This window comes from Neomonachus schauinslandi, chromosome 2 (assembly GCF_002201575.2).
Source record: "Neomonachus schauinslandi chromosome 2, ASM220157v2, whole genome shotgun sequence".
Taxonomy (NCBI): domain Eukaryota; kingdom Metazoa; phylum Chordata; class Mammalia; order Carnivora; family Phocidae; genus Neomonachus; species Neomonachus schauinslandi.
In genome coordinates, this window is record NC_058404.1 from 17,066,495 (window position 1) to 17,084,761 (window position 18,267).

General features: G+C 39.2%; 1 protein-coding gene across 2 annotated transcripts in view; it reads left to right on the top strand.

Moving 5' to 3' along the window:
- The window catches only part of KLKB1 (kallikrein B1), a 21,817-nt gene extending 4,493 nt beyond the window's left edge, over positions 1 to 17,324 (top strand). For both annotated transcript variants that reach the window (XM_021694201.1, XM_021694200.1), the window contains 13 exons: positions 741 to 903; positions 2,453 to 2,559; positions 4,868 to 5,027; positions 5,441 to 5,550; positions 8,792 to 8,951; positions 9,910 to 10,016; positions 10,177 to 10,339; positions 10,439 to 10,551; positions 10,719 to 10,887; positions 13,203 to 13,381; positions 14,358 to 14,453; positions 16,201 to 16,340; positions 16,848 to 17,324. In XM_021694201.1, coding sequence (XP_021549876.1) covers positions 741 to 903; positions 2,453 to 2,559; positions 4,868 to 5,027; positions 5,441 to 5,550; positions 8,792 to 8,951; positions 9,910 to 10,016; positions 10,177 to 10,339; positions 10,439 to 10,551; positions 10,719 to 10,887; positions 13,203 to 13,381; positions 14,358 to 14,453; positions 16,201 to 16,340; positions 16,848 to 17,027 — 1,847 coding nt within the window. In that variant the 3' untranslated portion in view covers positions 17,028 to 17,324. The remainder of the gene's footprint in view (positions 1 to 740; positions 904 to 2,452; positions 2,560 to 4,867; positions 5,028 to 5,440; positions 5,551 to 8,791; positions 8,952 to 9,909; positions 10,017 to 10,176; positions 10,340 to 10,438; positions 10,552 to 10,718; positions 10,888 to 13,202; positions 13,382 to 14,357; positions 14,454 to 16,200; positions 16,341 to 16,847) is intronic.
- The last annotated feature ends 943 nt before the right edge of the window (positions 17,325 to 18,267 follow it).

The following is an 18,267-nucleotide window of genomic DNA, read 5'->3' on the forward strand; positions in this document are numbered from 1 at the left end:
ATTTTATTTTATTTTATTTTATTTTATTTTATTTTATTTTATTTTATAAGTAGGCTCCACACCCAGCATGGACCCAATGCGGGACTTGAACTCATGACCCTAAGATCAAGACCTGAGCTGAGATCAAGAGTTGGGCGCTTAATTGACTAAGCCACCCAGGCGCCCTGGGTATTATTTTTTTTTAAATATTTTATTTATTTATTTGAGAGAGAGAGAGAGCACAAGTAGGGGTGGAGGAGAGGAGAGGGGCAGAGGGAGAGGGAGAAGCAGACTCCCCGCTGAGCAGGGAGCTGGCTGCAGGGCTCAATCTCAGGATCCTGAGATCATGACCTGAACCAAAGGCAGATGCTCAACCAAGTGAGCCACCCAGGTGCCTCCCTGCCTGTTATTTTTTAAGTCATGGTATTTTCGTAGCATGTTAGACTACAGGGAGAAACCAAGCTAGAATTGTGTTTTCTTGTGGATAATTTATGTGCAAATTATCCTATGATTTCGTAAAAATCAACCAAGTTTTTTTATGTAGAAGTACCCATAGAATGACTTTAAATAACATTATGCCTTGTTCAAACAGTCACCTCAATATGTTTCATTCTACCTCTATAGTTAAAGTCCTGTTGTAAAGCTCTTTGGGTGTTTAGTGGAGGAAATAAGAAGGTTCAGAACACAAATATAGTTCTATCAAAATAATTATTCGCATTCATTGCAAATTAATGTTTTTTTTTTCAATTATTGTATCACAGGATGCCTGACTCAACTGTATAAAAATACCTTCTTCAGAGGTGGGGACCTAACCGCCGCATACACCCCGAATGCCCAACACTGTCAGATGATGTGCACGTTCCATCCTAGGTGTTTGCTCTTCAGTTTTCTTCCTGAAAGTTCCACCAATGACACAGGCAAAAGGTAAAAGCTGATATGTCGTTATTGGAGAAACCAGTAATTTTGCAAAACAGAACGAGTTGTGGACAAAAAGGTGTAGATATTGCAGGGTTATGTTTCTCAAATGAGGTCCAAGGGCCAGCTTCACTGGAATCACCTGGAGTGGTTCTTAACTGCTAAACATTCCACAAGGCACAGGGAAGCCCCCATGACAAAGATTTTCTGGTCCCAAATGTCAATAATGCAGACATTAAGAAACCTGCATGTCAAACAGTTGCTGCATTGACCTAAAGTCATAGACACTAGGCAGTGTCTATCCAAGGCCTCAGGAAGAATGCTTGAAAATCATTGGGTTGAGTGATTGTCTCGAGAAAGGGTCTAAAAACGGGTGACTATTTCACCTGAACAAGGGAACATACTATCTGACTCAGGATTGTATTTGTGGATAGCACAGTCCTAAGAAGGTATAATGGAAGGCAAATATTTTGTTGAGAATGTCATTGAGTAAGATCCACAGCTTGTGACCTCGGGAAAGGTCTGTTCTGAATGGGCCTGTAGCGGGCACCTGTGGTATGATTAGTGTGTGTGTGCATGCACATGCAAATATATATTATTAACTGGCATTTTGGAAAAGTAAGAGCCCTGAAAAAATAGCCATTGAAGATCTTATGAGGTCATAAAGTTGACTGAGTGTAGCCATGGTTTCATCACAATTTTCTCTCACTTTGGTCAATATCCAGAATGAGCATTTCTTCATTGTTCCCATTTCCATATTCATAGGTCTTTTCTTTTATCTTAACTCCATTTGAATTTAAAAACTGGGAATTAGATCATCACCCCCTGATTCTACATGTTTTTTTTTTAAGATTATTTATTCATCTGAGAGAGAGAGAGAGCATGAGCAGGGAGAGAGGCAGAAGGAAAGGGAGAAGCAGGCTCCCCGCCGAGCCAGGAGCCCGATGTGGGGCTCGATCCCAGGACCCCAGGATCATGACCTGAGCCGAAGGCAGATGCTTAACCATCTGAGCCACCCAGGCGCCCTCTGATTCTACATGTTAAACTTGTACAGAAAACCCAGACTCTGTGTGAGAGGGATCAACTTTAAGTTGAGTTAGGTTCAAGAGTCTTTGTGAAGGATTGCCATTAGGATAGACATTAAAGACAGAATGAAGTCTACCATTAGTGGGAACCTAGAAGGAGTTAGTAAGTAAGCTGAACATCATAGATCCAACTCTCATGACTGATTTAATTTCTTAAGTAAAAACAATCACCAGCTGAGAACATAATTCCCCAAATTGTAGGAACATGGGAAAAATCATTACCGCTTTAATATGATTGACTTTCTGTACTTAAAAGTGTTTTTTAAGAAAGAAAAACAATGCTGAAGTTAGGTATTACAAAGACTGTTAGATTTTATGGAATTTCCTCTAAGAGTGTTCTTTCCAGCAAGCATCAGAGAAGCTCTATTATTTTCCTTATTCTACCATATTTATTAGTGTATAAAAAACATTAGACATCTCCTCAATGTGTGTTTATTATTCTCCTTTCTAACTGAAAGTACTTTTAAAAACAGATTTGGTTGCTTCTTGAAAGACAGTGCTTCAGGAATCCTGCCAAGAGTGTCACGGACAAATGCAATTTCCGGACATTCCTTAAAGCAATGTGGTCATCAAATAAGTGGTAAGTTGTCAATTTCTGAGCTAAATCTGAGCAAATAATGGGTTTACCTTAAAATGTCTTCTGCATAAGCTCTGTACTGCCGTGGACATTTGAAGGGAGCACTCAGAAAGATAGCAGAGATTAACTGGATGTATCCTCCATCTCGTCTTTATCAGTTCCAAGCTCAAGGAACCTCTATTGCTTATGAGGTTAGCACTACAGTGTAGGATTTGTAGAAAGTGAATACACATTCAAATGATAGCTGCCCCCTTCTCCCACCCCCGATTGCAGATAAGAATCTTAAAGAGAACACAGAGGGCGTCTCTAACCCTGTTTTACTTGAGATAATTTGCACACTCGTGGTTCTCAGCCAGGGCTGATTTTGTCCTTCATCAGGGGACAACTGGCAAGGACTGGAGACATTTTTGGTTGTCACAACACAGGGGAATGCTACTGGCATCTGGTAGACAGAGGTCAGAGATGCTGCTAAACATTCCACAAGGCACAGGGAAGCCCCCATGACGAAGATTTTCTGGTCCCAAATGTCAGTAATGCAGACGTTAAGAAACCTCATTAAGGCCCCAAACTGAAGGTCTGGGCTCTGTAAATCTTGCTAATGAAAATCATACTTCTTAGAAAAAAATGTGAGGGCTAAGAGGCCAGGAAATTTAAATTCTGACACTTATTGCTACTAATGTCTTGGGAAACAATTTCTAATCCTATCCTAATTTAAGGGAGATGAACTATTTCTCTGACATAACTGATTTGAAAGTGAGAAGTACTGAAAAGATTCTCAACTGATGGGCTGGCAGAACCTTGAAATAAATATGTTGTGACTGTATATCATTGCTATTTTACCTTTACTATTTATAGTTAATTTTGTAGTTTCAAATTTCAGGTGTTTTAAAGTTTTCTATCCTCCCTTCCCCCATTAACATGACTCCCTCAATACATATGTGTGCTTTGTGCATGCATTTGTATAGGAACCAGTCCTTAGTTAGGAACATAGAGATCTGACTTAGCCAATATGTAGTTTACCTGAGGACGAGTACATGTCCTATGTTATAAGATCAAATTCATATCTTAATACAACTTAGGGCAAATCATTCGATTAAGCATTATTTTTAATTATACCATCATAGTAAAATTTAAAGAACAGTATTTTGCTTTTCTCAATACTCCTAGTTATTGTTATTTTTTTCTCAAACTTAGTCTTACAGAACTTATTTAATGTTCCCTCCTAACTCTCCCTGAGTATCTCAAATTAAAGTGAATAATTGCTCCCAAGGACATACAGTCCCTAAACTTGGGACCAATTTTGGTTTAAAACATTATAGATAGGTTTATAGCTTTCCACTGATCATAAAGAAAAGTTTTTAGTTTGTAAGTATCCTATCCCAACTCAGCTAATTTTTTTTTCTCATGTACAGCAGAATTGGAAAGAGACTTCATTTCTAGAATCTACAAACTCCTATGTGCATGAATCACTGTGAATTATCCACTGCCCTGCCCACCTCAATATATAGTTTTTCCTACTAGTTTGTACATTTTCTGTCATTACCATCATTAAATCTAGCTTTATGACTTTTTCAGCCTCTTAGGAGTGGAACATTATGTACAGCAGATTATGGTTTATACTGCTGATTTCCTTATCCAAGGGTCTAACTAACAAATCTGAGTGCTTAAAAAAAAAGAAAAAAGCCTAAATCATAAATTTGGTTCACTATCTGTCCAAAGAATTGCCTATATTTTTTCTTTTCAACTGAAAGTGGAATTTAACAAAATTTTAAAGCAAGAGTAAAGATGGTTTCATCATGAATATACAAAACTCTTCACCTTTTATAATGATTTGACACATAGATGTCAATGACAGGACCTACAATGAAATTCACAATCAGACAGAAGTAGGTGAAAGCTGAGAAATAAGCAAAGAGATAGAGAAGCTCCTTCACTCAGTGCAAGAAATTGAGGGCACATCAGTTTGCTTAATAATGCAGATCCCTCTCACAATCATCAGGACCCTCACTATCGTAGCTTTGTCTGTCTTCCATTGCTCATTGATAATTTCAGGGTGAAATATTACCTATATAGTTGCACATACCTACAGTTTTGGAAACAAAGTAACTCCTTCTCCATGCTAGTGCTCTAAAACATATTGGAATGTGTTTAAGTAGAGTTTGATAATGTCGTGATGTAATGAAAATTCTAAATCCCCTAATTAAAAGAGCAGTTGTGAAAAACAGAATCCTTGAAAACTACCCTGCCTAACGGATGATCTACTTCTAGAAGGAAACTGACCAAATTTGCTCTGTGTATTTTATTTGTACAGCTTGCCACCGAGACATTCATAAAGGAATTGATATGAGAGGAGTCAATTTTAATGTCTCTAAGGTAAAAAATGTTGAAGAATGCCAAAAAATGTGCACCAACAGCATTCACTGCCAATTTTTCACGTATGCCACTGAAAGATTTTACAATGCAGCGTACCGGTAAGTACATTCATAGTGTTTGTTCTTTCTGATGGTGCTTTTAAGATTTAATTGTACTCTTTGTAAACTTTTTCCCCCAATGGAAGACCAAATAGGGCTTTTAGACCTAACCACTCTGCTTATTTATTTACTCGGTTCTGGTGTCATTTTGCTAAGGAGAATAATTTCCATTTTAGGGAAGTGAGGGTTTGGTTGAAAATGTCTCCCATCCCATTCTCACCCTAACCTTCCCTGTGCAGAGCAGAAAAATGTCTCTTTGATTAAAAACACAAACCCCCGGACACACTCAGTATCAAAGTCATTGCTCTGATTGCTTTATTTCCCACTGACCAAGGGTCATTTCAATGCAAAAAGGATTGCTACATGCATCTTGCAGTTTAGGAACAGAAGTAACCTCTTTTCTTCACATTTAGAAATGCCTGTCTTTTAAAGAATGGTCCAGGAGGAACGCCCACCAGTATAAAGGTGCTGACTAATGTGGTATCTGGATTCTCACTGAAGCCCTGTGCACTCTCAGAAATTGGTAATTATATGGCTACTATTTCCCTATGTGATTATAGCACGCAGAATTAGAGTCCCCCAAAGACATCCGTATTCTAATTCCTGGAACATGTGTATATGTTACATTACATGGCAAATGGGGCTTTGTAGATGTGATCAAGCTAAGGATTTTGAGATGGGAGATTATTCCAGATTACGTGAGTGGGCCTGATGTGGTCACAAGAGTCCTTATAAGAGAAAGAGGAAGATAGAAAGGTCATAGTGATAAGTTTTGAAGAGGTTACACTGCTGGCTTCCAAGATGGAGAAAAGATCCACAAGCCGAGGAACGCAGGTTGCCTAGAAGCTGGGAAAGGCAAGGAAACAGGTCCTCCTGTAGAGCTTCCCAAAGGAAAAAAGCCCTGCCGACATCTTGACTGTAGCCCGGGGAGACCCATTCCAGGCTTCTGACCTTCAGAACTGTGAGATACTAAATTTGTGTTATTTGCAGGCCCTGGGTTTGCGATAATTTGCAGCGATAATAGGGGACGAGTGGCGCAACACTGCAGAGAAACCCTAAGGTCATTTCTTGGTGGTGTCCGTTGATTAGTGAAATGACTCAACCATAACGAATCAAGAAAGTGCTGTAGTTTCAGACATTTAGGTAATTTCAATTCAATTATCCAGGAAATTGTCATGGCCTTCCACCTTATTTAGTGACCAGCATGTTAGTGATAAGATGTTACTGAAACTGAATCACCAATACTCAATGCTACACAGTATCCAGTGCCAACTCCTGCCAAACTCCGCAGCAGGTGCTGGGTGAGGACCCCCTGAGGGATATTGGGAAGTTGGCAACAGGGCATCTCTTTTCCTATTTGTTTCCATTCTCCTCCAGTCCTTACATGCCCAGAACCAGTAAGTTCCCTAGCCTTTGATGGGGTATTTTTGGGAGTGTCAGGCATGCCATCAATGTGCAGACAGGCATTTTGCAACTTTGCCTTGGCCTTTGCTTTCTGCTGACCCAGGGCTCAACATCAGCCAGCCTGAGAGCTTAGGACTTTCTCAGATCTCTCATGGACATGTGCACAGCCCTGGTCATGCAGCCCTGTACTTGTATATGGCCTTCTAGAGTCCCAGGAATATGGCAAAGATTTTCACCACCACCCTCTTTCCCTTCATTTTCCTTTTAAGAATTTTGTCAGCTTGTTGTTTGCTCCAGTTATTATTGTTGCCCTAGGAAGCTGCAATGTTACGTAACTGGCACTTTTTGTTTGTTTTTTTTCTTTGCTCTTGACAAACACTTGCAAGGAAAAAGCTTTTAATACTGAAGAAAGCTCTGAGTCATGTCAAATAAACCCAATCCTTGTGAGTGGAATTTTCCTGAGAATTTCCAGACAGGTCAAATAATGGTGTTTAACTGGGGATGGGGATGGAGTATTGGAGTAGCCCCAAACCCACTCCACCCCCTCTAGGGCTGCTAGGCTACTGGCTGATGTCCAGCACGATTGTGGGGCTGTTTTCAAGGTTTCCATGGTGCTGGGGAGAGGAGAATGGGAACAAGGCAAATTAAAACCCCACAAAACTCACTGTTCTTATAGATATTCAGCTGTTTTTCTTGAATAAGTACTCCTGGACTGTTATAATTTGATTAATTTTTATTAATTTCTAGAGTTCTGAAAACATTGATTTTGACAATTTTGCCCATGCTCTCATTACTTCCATGGAGGAGAGGATTTTCAGAGGTCCTTCCTCTGTCATTCCCACTCACATCCTGTAGTGCTTTTGATAAAACAAAACGAAACAAAACAAATGAAACCAAAACACTAGCTTTAAAAAAGAAAATGGTCTTAACAAGATAGCTCCTGTGTTTTTGTTATCTGGATGGGTCAGGTAGTGACCGAAACATTGTATACAGCTCTGGGTTGCATATTTTGTGTGTAGCAATGGTCAACCCTGAGCACTTCCAAAGGGGGTAACCAGGAAAGTAAGATATCTAGAAGTAATGGAAAACACAAACTGGCTAGAAGAATAGGTTAAAGGCATTTAATCTGAAAAAGATCAGGATGACTGTCTCAATTTTTTGTTTATAGAGGGCTTTCATTAGAGATTAGATTAATCTGTGTGGTTCCATTAGGCAGATTAAGGTAGATGCTCCTATGAAGAAAATAGGAAAAACATTCCTAACACCTAGAATGGTCCAGAAAAGAATTGGGCCGTGCCATAAGGTAGTGAGCTCCTCATCACTATAAATATCTTAGTAAAAGGTAAACCACTTGTCAGGGACGTCCTTTAGGGGATGTAGTTGTAGGTTGGCATGGATGACCGCAAATTCTCTTCCAGCTTCCAGAGTCTGTGTTTTGCTTTCTTTCTTGAAAGATTTAATTAGCTGAGACCTAATTCCCTAGACTGCCCCTATGTAGATATTATGTCACGGGAGGTACTTTCTCTTGATACAACTATGTTCATTTAAATTAGGACTCTTTTTGTCCTTCTTATAATTGCTATCATTATTCCATAATTTTAATAAAATTTATGTCATCAAATTGAGTAAACTGAGTAAATAATATGAACACAAATAAAAGTGTAATTAAGACATAAGATTAGGGGCATCTGGGTGGCTCAGTTGGCTAAGCATGCGACTCTTGGTTTCAGCTCAGGTCATGATCTCAGAGTCCTGAGATCGAGTCCTGTGTCAGGCTTGGCGCTCAGTGTGGAGTCTGCTTGTTCTCCACACCCCCCTCATAAATAAATCAAATATTTTAAAAAATAAGATTATATACAGGTAATGAAAGTGGGCTCTCTCCTGTTCTAATTTCAATGGACACATGGCATTTTTGTTAGCTACCTGATATTTTTGTTAGCTACCTGATATTTTTGTTAATCTGTTTTTATTAAAATCTTTTTCATAATATTCAGGAAAATGTAACATAAAACCTTATCTCCTAAAATCCAGAATTCATGTTCAGGGTAATAGAAAGAAACTCTGAGCATATGCTAAGTAACCTAAATATTTTGCACGGGTCAGGATGGAGCTGAGAGCCTAGGTTGAGGTATTTCATTTCTCTGACATAGGAGTCCATCTCTTATCAGATTTAGACCAATTTTTCCTTCTTCCAAATGGCAAACAACAAGTCTCAGGATATTTTAACAGACACTGTTTTCACTTAGGATATCTGGTACTATAAGTAACAGTCATAATTGCCTCAGCTATGATGACAAAGGACAGGTCACTTGAGCATCATGTCACTTGCTGAGGACTGTCTTCCGTCTGTGAGTTCACAGGTTGCCGCATGGACATTTTCCAGCACCTCACATTTTCAGACGTGGACATCACCAGAGCTGTCACCCCAGATGCTTTTGTATGTCAAACCATTTGCACCTACCATCCCAACTGCCTCTTCTTTACGTTCTACACAAAGGCGTGGCATCTAGAACCACAAAGGTGAGTAAGACTGTGTAACATTTGCTACTATCCTATCATCACTGTAATTTTATAGTTTGAATCTTTGAAAACTTTTGTTCATTTCCCTCAGAGCACTTGAAGCCACGGGTTAAGTAGGTCCTTTCCTGCCAGGTGTAGATTAGTTAAGAGCTCAGCTGACTTTTCCACCTACCTTCTCTTCCTGAAACATAGCATTGGATCCATGGAAGAAAAGGATCCCATACCTTTCTTACTGATCTTAATGTTTTGTCTTATTAACTTGAAGTAAAACCCACTCACTGCCAGCATATCCATTAATGTTGTCTCTGATTCCTGTGTTTCAGAAACTAGAGCCCTGTTTATCCTGATTGACCTCTTTACCCTCTGATAACCTGCCTTTTTTTTTTAAGATTTTATTTATTTATTAGAGAGAGAGCGAGAGCGAGAGAGGGAACACAAGCAGGGGGAGTTGGAGAGGGAGAAGCAGGCTTTAAAACAATAAGATTATATACAGATAATTGATGCAGGGCTTGATCCCAGGACCCTGGGATCACGACCTGAGCCGAAGGCACATGCTTAATGACTGAGCCACCCAGGTGCCCCTTCCCTTTTCCTTCTATACATAGGTGGCACTAAGAGAAAGGTGCGTAGTTACACAATAGCATCAGCAGCAGAAACCCCCAGAATTTGGTCTTGGCTCTTTTTTTTTTCTTTTTCTTTTTCTTTTCAATGAGAAGGTGGAACTTTACCATTCTCCTCTTTCCAGGTTATCTGTGCCTATCAGTTTTCTTCAGAGGGAGATGTGGCTTGGTTTACATTTGATCTCTGATTTATTAGAGTCCTGTGGTCTGCTTTACTTTGAAAAGAGTTTCTCAGAGGAATAAAATTTGCAGAGGTGCTTTTCAAAATATGAAGTGCTTTTGTGTTTGCTTTAATGCAATTTTGTTTCTCTCTCTTTTGCTTTTTTTTTTTTTAATAGAAATGTTTGCTTTCTTAAGACTTCCAAAAGTGGGACACCAAGTTCCCCTACTCCTCAGGAAAACGCCATATCTGGATATAGCCTTTTAACCTGCAAAACCTTACCTGGTAATGTGATTCAATAATAATAGTACATAAAATGCGATACACTTTATGATCTTCTAACAAGTAATAGCGATGAAACTAATCCTCGGTACTGAAAACCTGGGTAAATGTGGGTTTATCACTGTCTTCATTTTATATGTCTCTATGTCTCTAATTCACACAGAGCCTTGTCATTCCAAAATTTACTCAGGAGTTGATTTTGAAGGGGAAGAACTGAATGTGACCTTTGTTGAAGGAGTGAGTGTTTGCCAAGAGACGTGTACAAAGATGATTCGTTGTCAGTTTTTTACTTATTCTTTACGCCCAGAAGACTGTAGAGGAGAGAAGTTAGTGGAATTTTATTTTTCAAAGACTGTCAGCAAGACAATTTCATGAATTATCCCCCTCTGTGAAGGTTTAATCTTTATACTGATCATTTTATCTAGGTGCAAGTGTTCCTTACGGTTATCTTTGGACGGTTCCCCAACTAGGATTACATATGGGACACAAGCAAGCTCTGGTTATTCTTTGAAGTTGTGTAGAAGTGGGGATAGTTCTGGTGAGTAAGCCGCACTTGTTCATGGAACCGTAAAGGGATGGCTGTGTTGTCTTCATAGCTTGCTTTGTCTGATGTAATAGAATTATTATGTATTTTGTTTTCCTTGGCTGAGGTGAACTCTGACTCACCTCAAATTCCAACCGTTAATGTCAAGACTCTCTTTTTAGTCTGCACAACAAAAACAAACACACGCATTGTTGGAGGAACCAACTCTTCTTGGGGAGAGTGGCCCTGGCAAGTCAGCCTGCAAGTGAAGCTGAGAGCTCAGAGCCACCTATGTGGAGGGTCAATCATTGGACACCAGTGGGTCCTAACTGCCGCCCATTGCTTTGATGGGTAAGTTTTGGATGTATCTTATCCAGCGTCTTAACTTGCCTTTTTTGTTTTGAAGAATCTGTGATCGGTGTCTCGATCATCATGTCAGTGTATTAATCAAAGTTTATTTTTTGACAAAAGACATTTTAAAGAAGGGCTGGTATTCAAAATGTCAAATAGCTCATAGGACCTGTCTGAGCACTGAATGATCTGACCTAGCAGAACACAGTGTGATCTGTTTGCAGGATTGACACTCTTGCAGGCATGCCACTCCTGCTTTAAAGAATAAGGAAAAAAGGCCCCACCTGCTACCACCTCCATCCGCCACTCCCCAAATATATTCTTCAAAGACTTAATTTCCAGGCCCATAGAGATTTTACTTTCAGCTCTTCAATTCACAAAGGTACTGAATAATATTAATAATGAAAACAAAAATGCAAATTTATTACCCTATATATATAGTTCAGTGAATAAAATCAGATATAATATTCTAAAACACTTAGACTTTGTAGTTAGAACAGGGCTTGAGTCCAAGCTCTGTCACTTATTAGAGGTATGGGTGACCTTGGGTGATTTGTAAATCTCTCTTTGCTTTATCTCCCTACCTGTGAAATATGAATAATAATGATATCTAATTCATGAGTTATTAAAAGGGTTAAGCGACACACTTACAGTCCTTAGCACTATACCTGGAACATAAAAATTACAAAAAAATAAGCTATAATTAAATAAGAATAAGAGTTTATAAGAGATAATATACACAAAAACACTGATTTAACTGAAAGAAAACCACTTTGCCCCTATCTGCACGATTTTCTCTATAGTTTCATGCAAATACATCTTGCACCTCTCAATGATGATGAAAATGTCCCAGTCTTTACCAAAGATAAGACTTTGCTTTAGATCAGAATTTTAGGTTTACTTTGTATGTATTCATATTTAATAAAATTAATTTAGGGGCACATGGGTGGCTCAGCTGGTTAAGCGTCTGACTTTGGCTAAGGTCATGATCTCAGGGTCCTGGGATTGAGTTGGGCATGGGCTCTGCACTCAGCGGGGAGTTGGCTTGTCCCTCTGCCCCTCCCCCTGCTTGTACTCTCTCTCTCAAATAAATAAATAAGATCTTTTTTAAAAAAAGAATTAATTTAAATTTTCACACTTCTCAAAATATATTTTATTATTTGATTTTTTATATTTATTTTTATTGTATTCTGATTTTGTTTTTTGGCCATGCCATGAAGTGTGCTTTATTTTCATTAAACATACAAATAATTTTCCCTAACAGTCCAAGGCAAACTGGAGGATTGACAGTTCAAGCGGGGGGTCCTCTGAGATCCCCACAGGCTGGTGGCATCTGCTCAGGGTGCCAGGTTCACGGGCCAGCTTGTCACTTGTCCATTTTGCAGGTGGTTCTTCATGTCAGCACTGGGCTCTCTCCAAGATGACAGGGGTGGGGAATCCTCCAGGTTTTTAGGAAATTTCTCTCTGCCTCTTCTGCTCAGTCGTCTCCAGTGGGAGAGCCTGTTTTCCTCAGCTTGGCCTTACAGGTGCTTCCTGGCTTGTCTGTTACTTTCTGAAATCACCCTGGAGTTCCTCTCAGAGCCCTGTGCCTGGTGCTCCCCCTTGCCTTGCTGCAACTGGAAGCCCAGACAGAGAACTTTTATTTATTTTTTTTAAGATTTTATTTATTTGAGAGAGAGAGAGTGAAAGAGAAACAGCACGGGAGAGGCCAGGGTCCAAGGGGAAAGCAGACTCCTCACTGAGCAGGGAGCCCAACGCGAGGCTCGATCCCAGGACCTGGGATCATGACCTGAGGCCGAAGGCAGACCGTTAACCGACTGAGCCACCCAGGTGCCCTAGACAGAGAACTTTGAAATAACACTGAAGCCTCCCTAAATTTGCCCAATGAGGGGGGCTTGCGTAAGATCAGTCTGACCTCTTGACAATTCTGGATATTCTGGATTTCATGGAAGCAATTGCTTTCAGCTTTGCTGAACTGGGCAGGATTTTCCCATAATAAACTGTGAATCTCTCCCAACCGGTTTCACTCAGATTTGGGACAGCAACGTTCTTGTATTTTTACTTACAGTAACATGAAATAACTACACAAATGTACATTTTCAGTGTTTTTAACTAAATCTTCAGAGATTCAGTACTGCTGCTGGTGGTGATGACAAATTGTGTGGAAGAGAATTTAGGTAAGTAAAAATACGCCGTATGTAGTATTTTCTTCCCAGAAAAGTACTATTTTCAAAAGGTAAAGTTGAAAGGAAAATGGGCCAATATCAAAGGCTGGTCTTTCTGGTTTCAAATAAGTCTTTATTTTTCCTTCCTAGGCTTCCCTTGTTGAATGTTTGGCACATTTATAGTGGCATTTTAAATCTGTCAGAGATAACAAAAGAAACACCTTTCTCACAAATAAAAGAGCTCATTATTCACCCAAATTACAAAATCTCAGATGGCGGTGATCACGATATTGCCTTAATAAAACTTGAGACTCCTTTGAATTATACGGGTACGTAGCATATTTAAGGAGAAGCTATACAGCTGAGTTCAGTGGTTTCAATTTTCACATCAATTTGAACGAGAGGGCAGAATCTAGACAGATTATCCTTATTTTCTGGTTGGTGGAGTTGGGGGAAAGGTGAGGAATTGCCAAGGGAGACACCTGTGACTTGGATAAATCTCTTCTACTTAAGGGTAAGAAATAGTAATTGGTTTCTTTAGGTAGGAATAGAACTGTATATACATTATTGAAATAATACACCTGGTGAATGTCTTGGTCCTTTGGGAAGCATGGCTCCCTTTGACAAGAATAGCAGGATTACTACTGCTTTGGGCATATTAGGAATATAGAAAGGTAAGAAGAAGGGCCAGATACTAATTCCCAGGTCTAACTTGAGTAGAGACATCGAAGCAGCAGGAAGCTCCGGGAAGCAGGTAGTGTGATAGGGGGAGGTATGGCCTCTGTGGGACAATGCTCCCCAGTTGGTGAACGCCCGCTGTCCCGTAACGATTCTGTGACCTCAGGCAAGTTTCTTTTACCTCTTTGCACCTTGAATCTCCTCATCTGTAAAATGAGCATGACAGTCACCTGTTGGTTTGTTATAAAAATTTCTAGTTAATAAGTTAAAGCACTTAAACAGCACTTAAAATAGTGCCTGTAACAGTGGAAACACTCTGTTATTACTATTAAAAGTGTCACAAACAGGGTAAAACACACCAACTTCTAAATGCTTTTGACAGAAATTTTGTTCCAAGTTTTAAGGTTTAATCCAGAAAATCTGACACCAAAAATGTCATATGGAAATGAGTCTGATGATGAGAAATTTTCTTGAATCACTGACCTTAGCAACTGAGCAGAAAGAAAAAGGGTCATTCTTCTTGGTGCTACCCTATGGAAAGAGAATATGGGAAAAGGAAAGTGTGTATTTTTGGTCAATATCCATAACTTTATTTAACCAAACTCTAATCTCAAAACCACTTTTCAGAATTCCAAAAACCAATATGCCTACCTTCCAAAGCTGATACAGATACAATTTATACTAATTGTTGGGTAACCGGATGGGGCTTCACAAAAGAAAAAGGTACAGCATGACATTTTAAATGTTGTTCTTAAAACAAGTCTTTTATGTTAAAGTACATGGAGTGAATCCGTTTAACTGGCCTCTGTCTGAAATTTCCTCCAAACTCATGACCTTTCCAATCTATCTATTCTCAAATATTTACTCAGTGATTTCTGAGATGTATTTTTGTTTGGGTCTGGAAAAATTTATAAGGTTACCTTTTAAGCATCTTACTTAATAATAAAGATCACTTGTTTGACTTCATATAAAGGACTGGTCCCATATAACGCTAACAAGACCACTCAAGCTTATCCTGTCCTCACTATTAATAATGTTCCCATCTCTCAATGCTGTCGCTCTGCCTTCATACCAAGGGCCAGGAGTATAGGCAGGCACACCATCTCTCTTTCGGGAAGGCTCTAAATCTTTTTGTTGTTGTTGTTGTTTCATGCATCCTTCCTGCAATCTGATGAAGCTGGTGAGCCACTTATGTAATGGTGTTTTAAACACTTAAAGAAAACACACAGAAATATGAAGGAAGCCAGTGAAATTGCAATAGAGTTATCAAAATACTTTTAAAAGATGTGATATGGTAACACATGAGCTTCTTTACGAATATGTTAAACAGCAAGTTTTTCAAGTAACTACCATAATTTTGAAATTGTGGTGAGCGCAGCTGATATTTTCCGTTATCGGCCCTAACTGTCATGTGAAAATATCATGACTGTTATGCAAAAATATCTGTACTCTCTACCTATGGCGAAGTCCTCGATATTGCTAATACTCCCATTTTTATTGCCTGCATTCAAAACTGAAGGTAGTGTTAGATTTCCATTGGAGATTGGTGAAAATAAAGATATTTTCCTATCCAAGTTTATAGAGCAAGTGAATTCTTTCTGTGGACCTCAGTTTAAGAACTCCTGCTCATGGGTAGTTGGTATATCTCAGTTGCCCCTGAATTTCCCAGGAAACAGACTATTCTCCCTTTTCAAAATTTTGTTCCTGATAGACAATACAAGGAATAATATTTGCATCATTCTTTACGTATTTAAGGATGTCAAGCTCTTTCCTTCTTTTCTAATGTAGTCCTTTATTCAATGAATTCAGTTTTTTCAAGTTTTTGACTAGTATCTTAAGACAGGAAGAAATTTTAAGAGTAACCTTAACTAAACAAGGAAAGCTCCCAACATATGTTCAAGGGGAACCTGGACACTGGTGGAAATTTAATTATTTGTAAATAAATTGTTCTTCATGGGAAATACTTGGATTTACTCGAAGAACAAACTACTCCTCTGTTGCCAGAGGTTTGGTGAGTTTTTTTTTCCCCCCAAATCATATATTTTAAAATGATCGTGTTGAATATATAAAACAAGAACTGAAAGGTAAGAACTTCTAGCTTTTGGGTTGGAGGTGATAGGAGGGAATTTCTGAGAGGTTTCTATTGAGATAAGAGGATGATAGAGAATCCGGAGGCAAAGTCTTTGGTCAGCCTGGGGGGCTGGGGTTGTCTTAACATTGCACAGCAGAGGGAAAGCGCATGCTCTCTCTCTCTCTCTGTTTCTTTCTCTCTCGGTTTCTCAATTTCTTTCTCTTTTACTCTCTCTCTCTCTCTGTTGGTGTGATTAACTCTACTTTTTCACCCTTACTATTCTTATCTAAAGAAATGACCTTAATGAAAAGTTCATTATTCTGATTTGCTTTAAGACTTTAGTATTTTCATAGTCACTGTATTTCCTCCTTCTGAAACTTCATATTGGTTATCTCATAGGGGAAATTCAAAATACCCTGCAAAAGGCAAACATTCCTTTGGTACCAAGCGAAGAATGCCAGAAAAAATATAGAGATTATGAAATAACCAAACAGATGATCTGTGCTGGCTATAAAGAAGGAGGAAAAGATGCCTGTAAGGTAATACTTTCAATTTGAAAAAACACACAGTGGTCTGCTTGAGAAAATCAACTGGAAAATATATTCTCCATAGTATATTTCATTATATTTTTCTTTAAAAATTCAGAGCCAAATAATCCAACAATTTCATAAGCAACCTTTGATGAACTGAATATATATGCATTTATATAATTTTTATTATATATATGTTACAATCTGTGCAGAAGCATATTATGTTTAAAGGGAGCACCATTGTACATATAATTGTACTAAAATATTAGAGCATTAGATCCATTTGACATTGAGATTATGATGTCAACATTTCCTTGTTGGACTAAACAGAAAATTCAACCATGCATTATTGAATTAAATTATTTTCATCACATCCAACAGCTAATGAGGAACATAAGCCACCTGAAGAACGATAAGGAACTGTATGTGTGTGTTGTATGCATTGTGGCTACAGAATTTTAAAGGCACAACTGTCATACTTTCTATTACTTTATTTTTCCACCCACTGTGACACAGGGGGATTCAGGCGGTCCCTTAGTTTGTAAACACAACGGAATCTGGCATTTGGTGGGTATCACCAGTTGGGGTGAAGGCTGTGCCCGCAGAGAACATCCAGGTGTCTACACCAAAGTTGCTGAGTATGTGGACTGGATTTTAGAGAAAACACAGCCCGGTGATGGGCATACCGGTCTTTGATGAAGACACTGGTGTGAAGAAGCTTTATAGAGGTGGGAAAGAGCCCAGCTTGTAGCGTAAGTTTTACAGCTTGGGTCCAAGTCAAATACTGAGCCTTGGGGTCCTTGTCTGCAAACATGTGGAGAGTGGTATCTACTTCATGTCCTTGTCATAAGGGCAAAAAGAGACAATGCACACAAAAGCTGCTGAGGAAAATGTCGTGCAGAGGCAGGCTTTCAGCATTCAGTAACAATCCTAATAATGGGAGATAAAAAATGACCATTTCCATGATTATTTGTTGTGAAATAAAATGGCGAAAGAATGTGATTTACAAGTGTTTTCTTCTGATTGTGAGACAGAATGGAAGGTAAGCGACTCCTGATTCTAGCACAGTGCTTGGACTGGGTCACTCTTATTGGACTGCCGGCTCTGGAACTCAATCTATCTTAGAGATGGTAATTTCTTCTCTCTTCCTCACCTGCATGGTCATGAAAAACTACTACTGCCTGACTCACTTGGGGTGAAGAGCCAGTAAGCTTGGGTTTTGTTCTGCCAAGTGTAGAAGGTACACTTTTCCAAGAAAGAGATGGGTTTTCTGAACCTGGGAGAATAATAGTGCACTTCTTCATTTGGGCTTCTTGCCTTGTTACCTGGTGTTGCCACAAGGCCCTGGGGTTGGGTATGCAGGAGAGACCTGCGAGGTATCACACAGCCTTCATGGAGGACAAGGAATCTGCTCTGTGGGATGGGGTGAGGGTGTCAGTGGATATTGGGCTCTGCAGTAGTAATTCAAGAAGCATCGCATATAAAGTATTTCATAACTTCAGTCTTGTCAATTTATGGTGGTAGGGAGCAGTCCTGGGAAAAAGAGTTGACATAAATCTGCATAGAACACAAATTCCAAACTTGTCAGTGATTACCACGACTGATACCAGCCTGTTGGATTCAGTTCAGTTAAACTGACTTCACATTTACAGAATTGACCGTTGACAAAATATTGTGCAAAATAAGTAGAAAAAATAGTAAAGTGAAGTTTCTAAGCGATATTTTTTTCCTTCCACACTCAAAGACACAGTAAGTGGTAGAAAGGGCTAAAGCTGGGGGCGCTGAAGGAAAACCATGAGGTCTGGATTATTCACATGCCACACACTAGGAAACTGAAGGCTGGAGAGTTTACTCCAGAAATGCTCTAGGTTTTATAAAACGTGACTGGGTTCCATGAAATAATTAAAAATAAATACAACTTCAACTTGCACTTTGG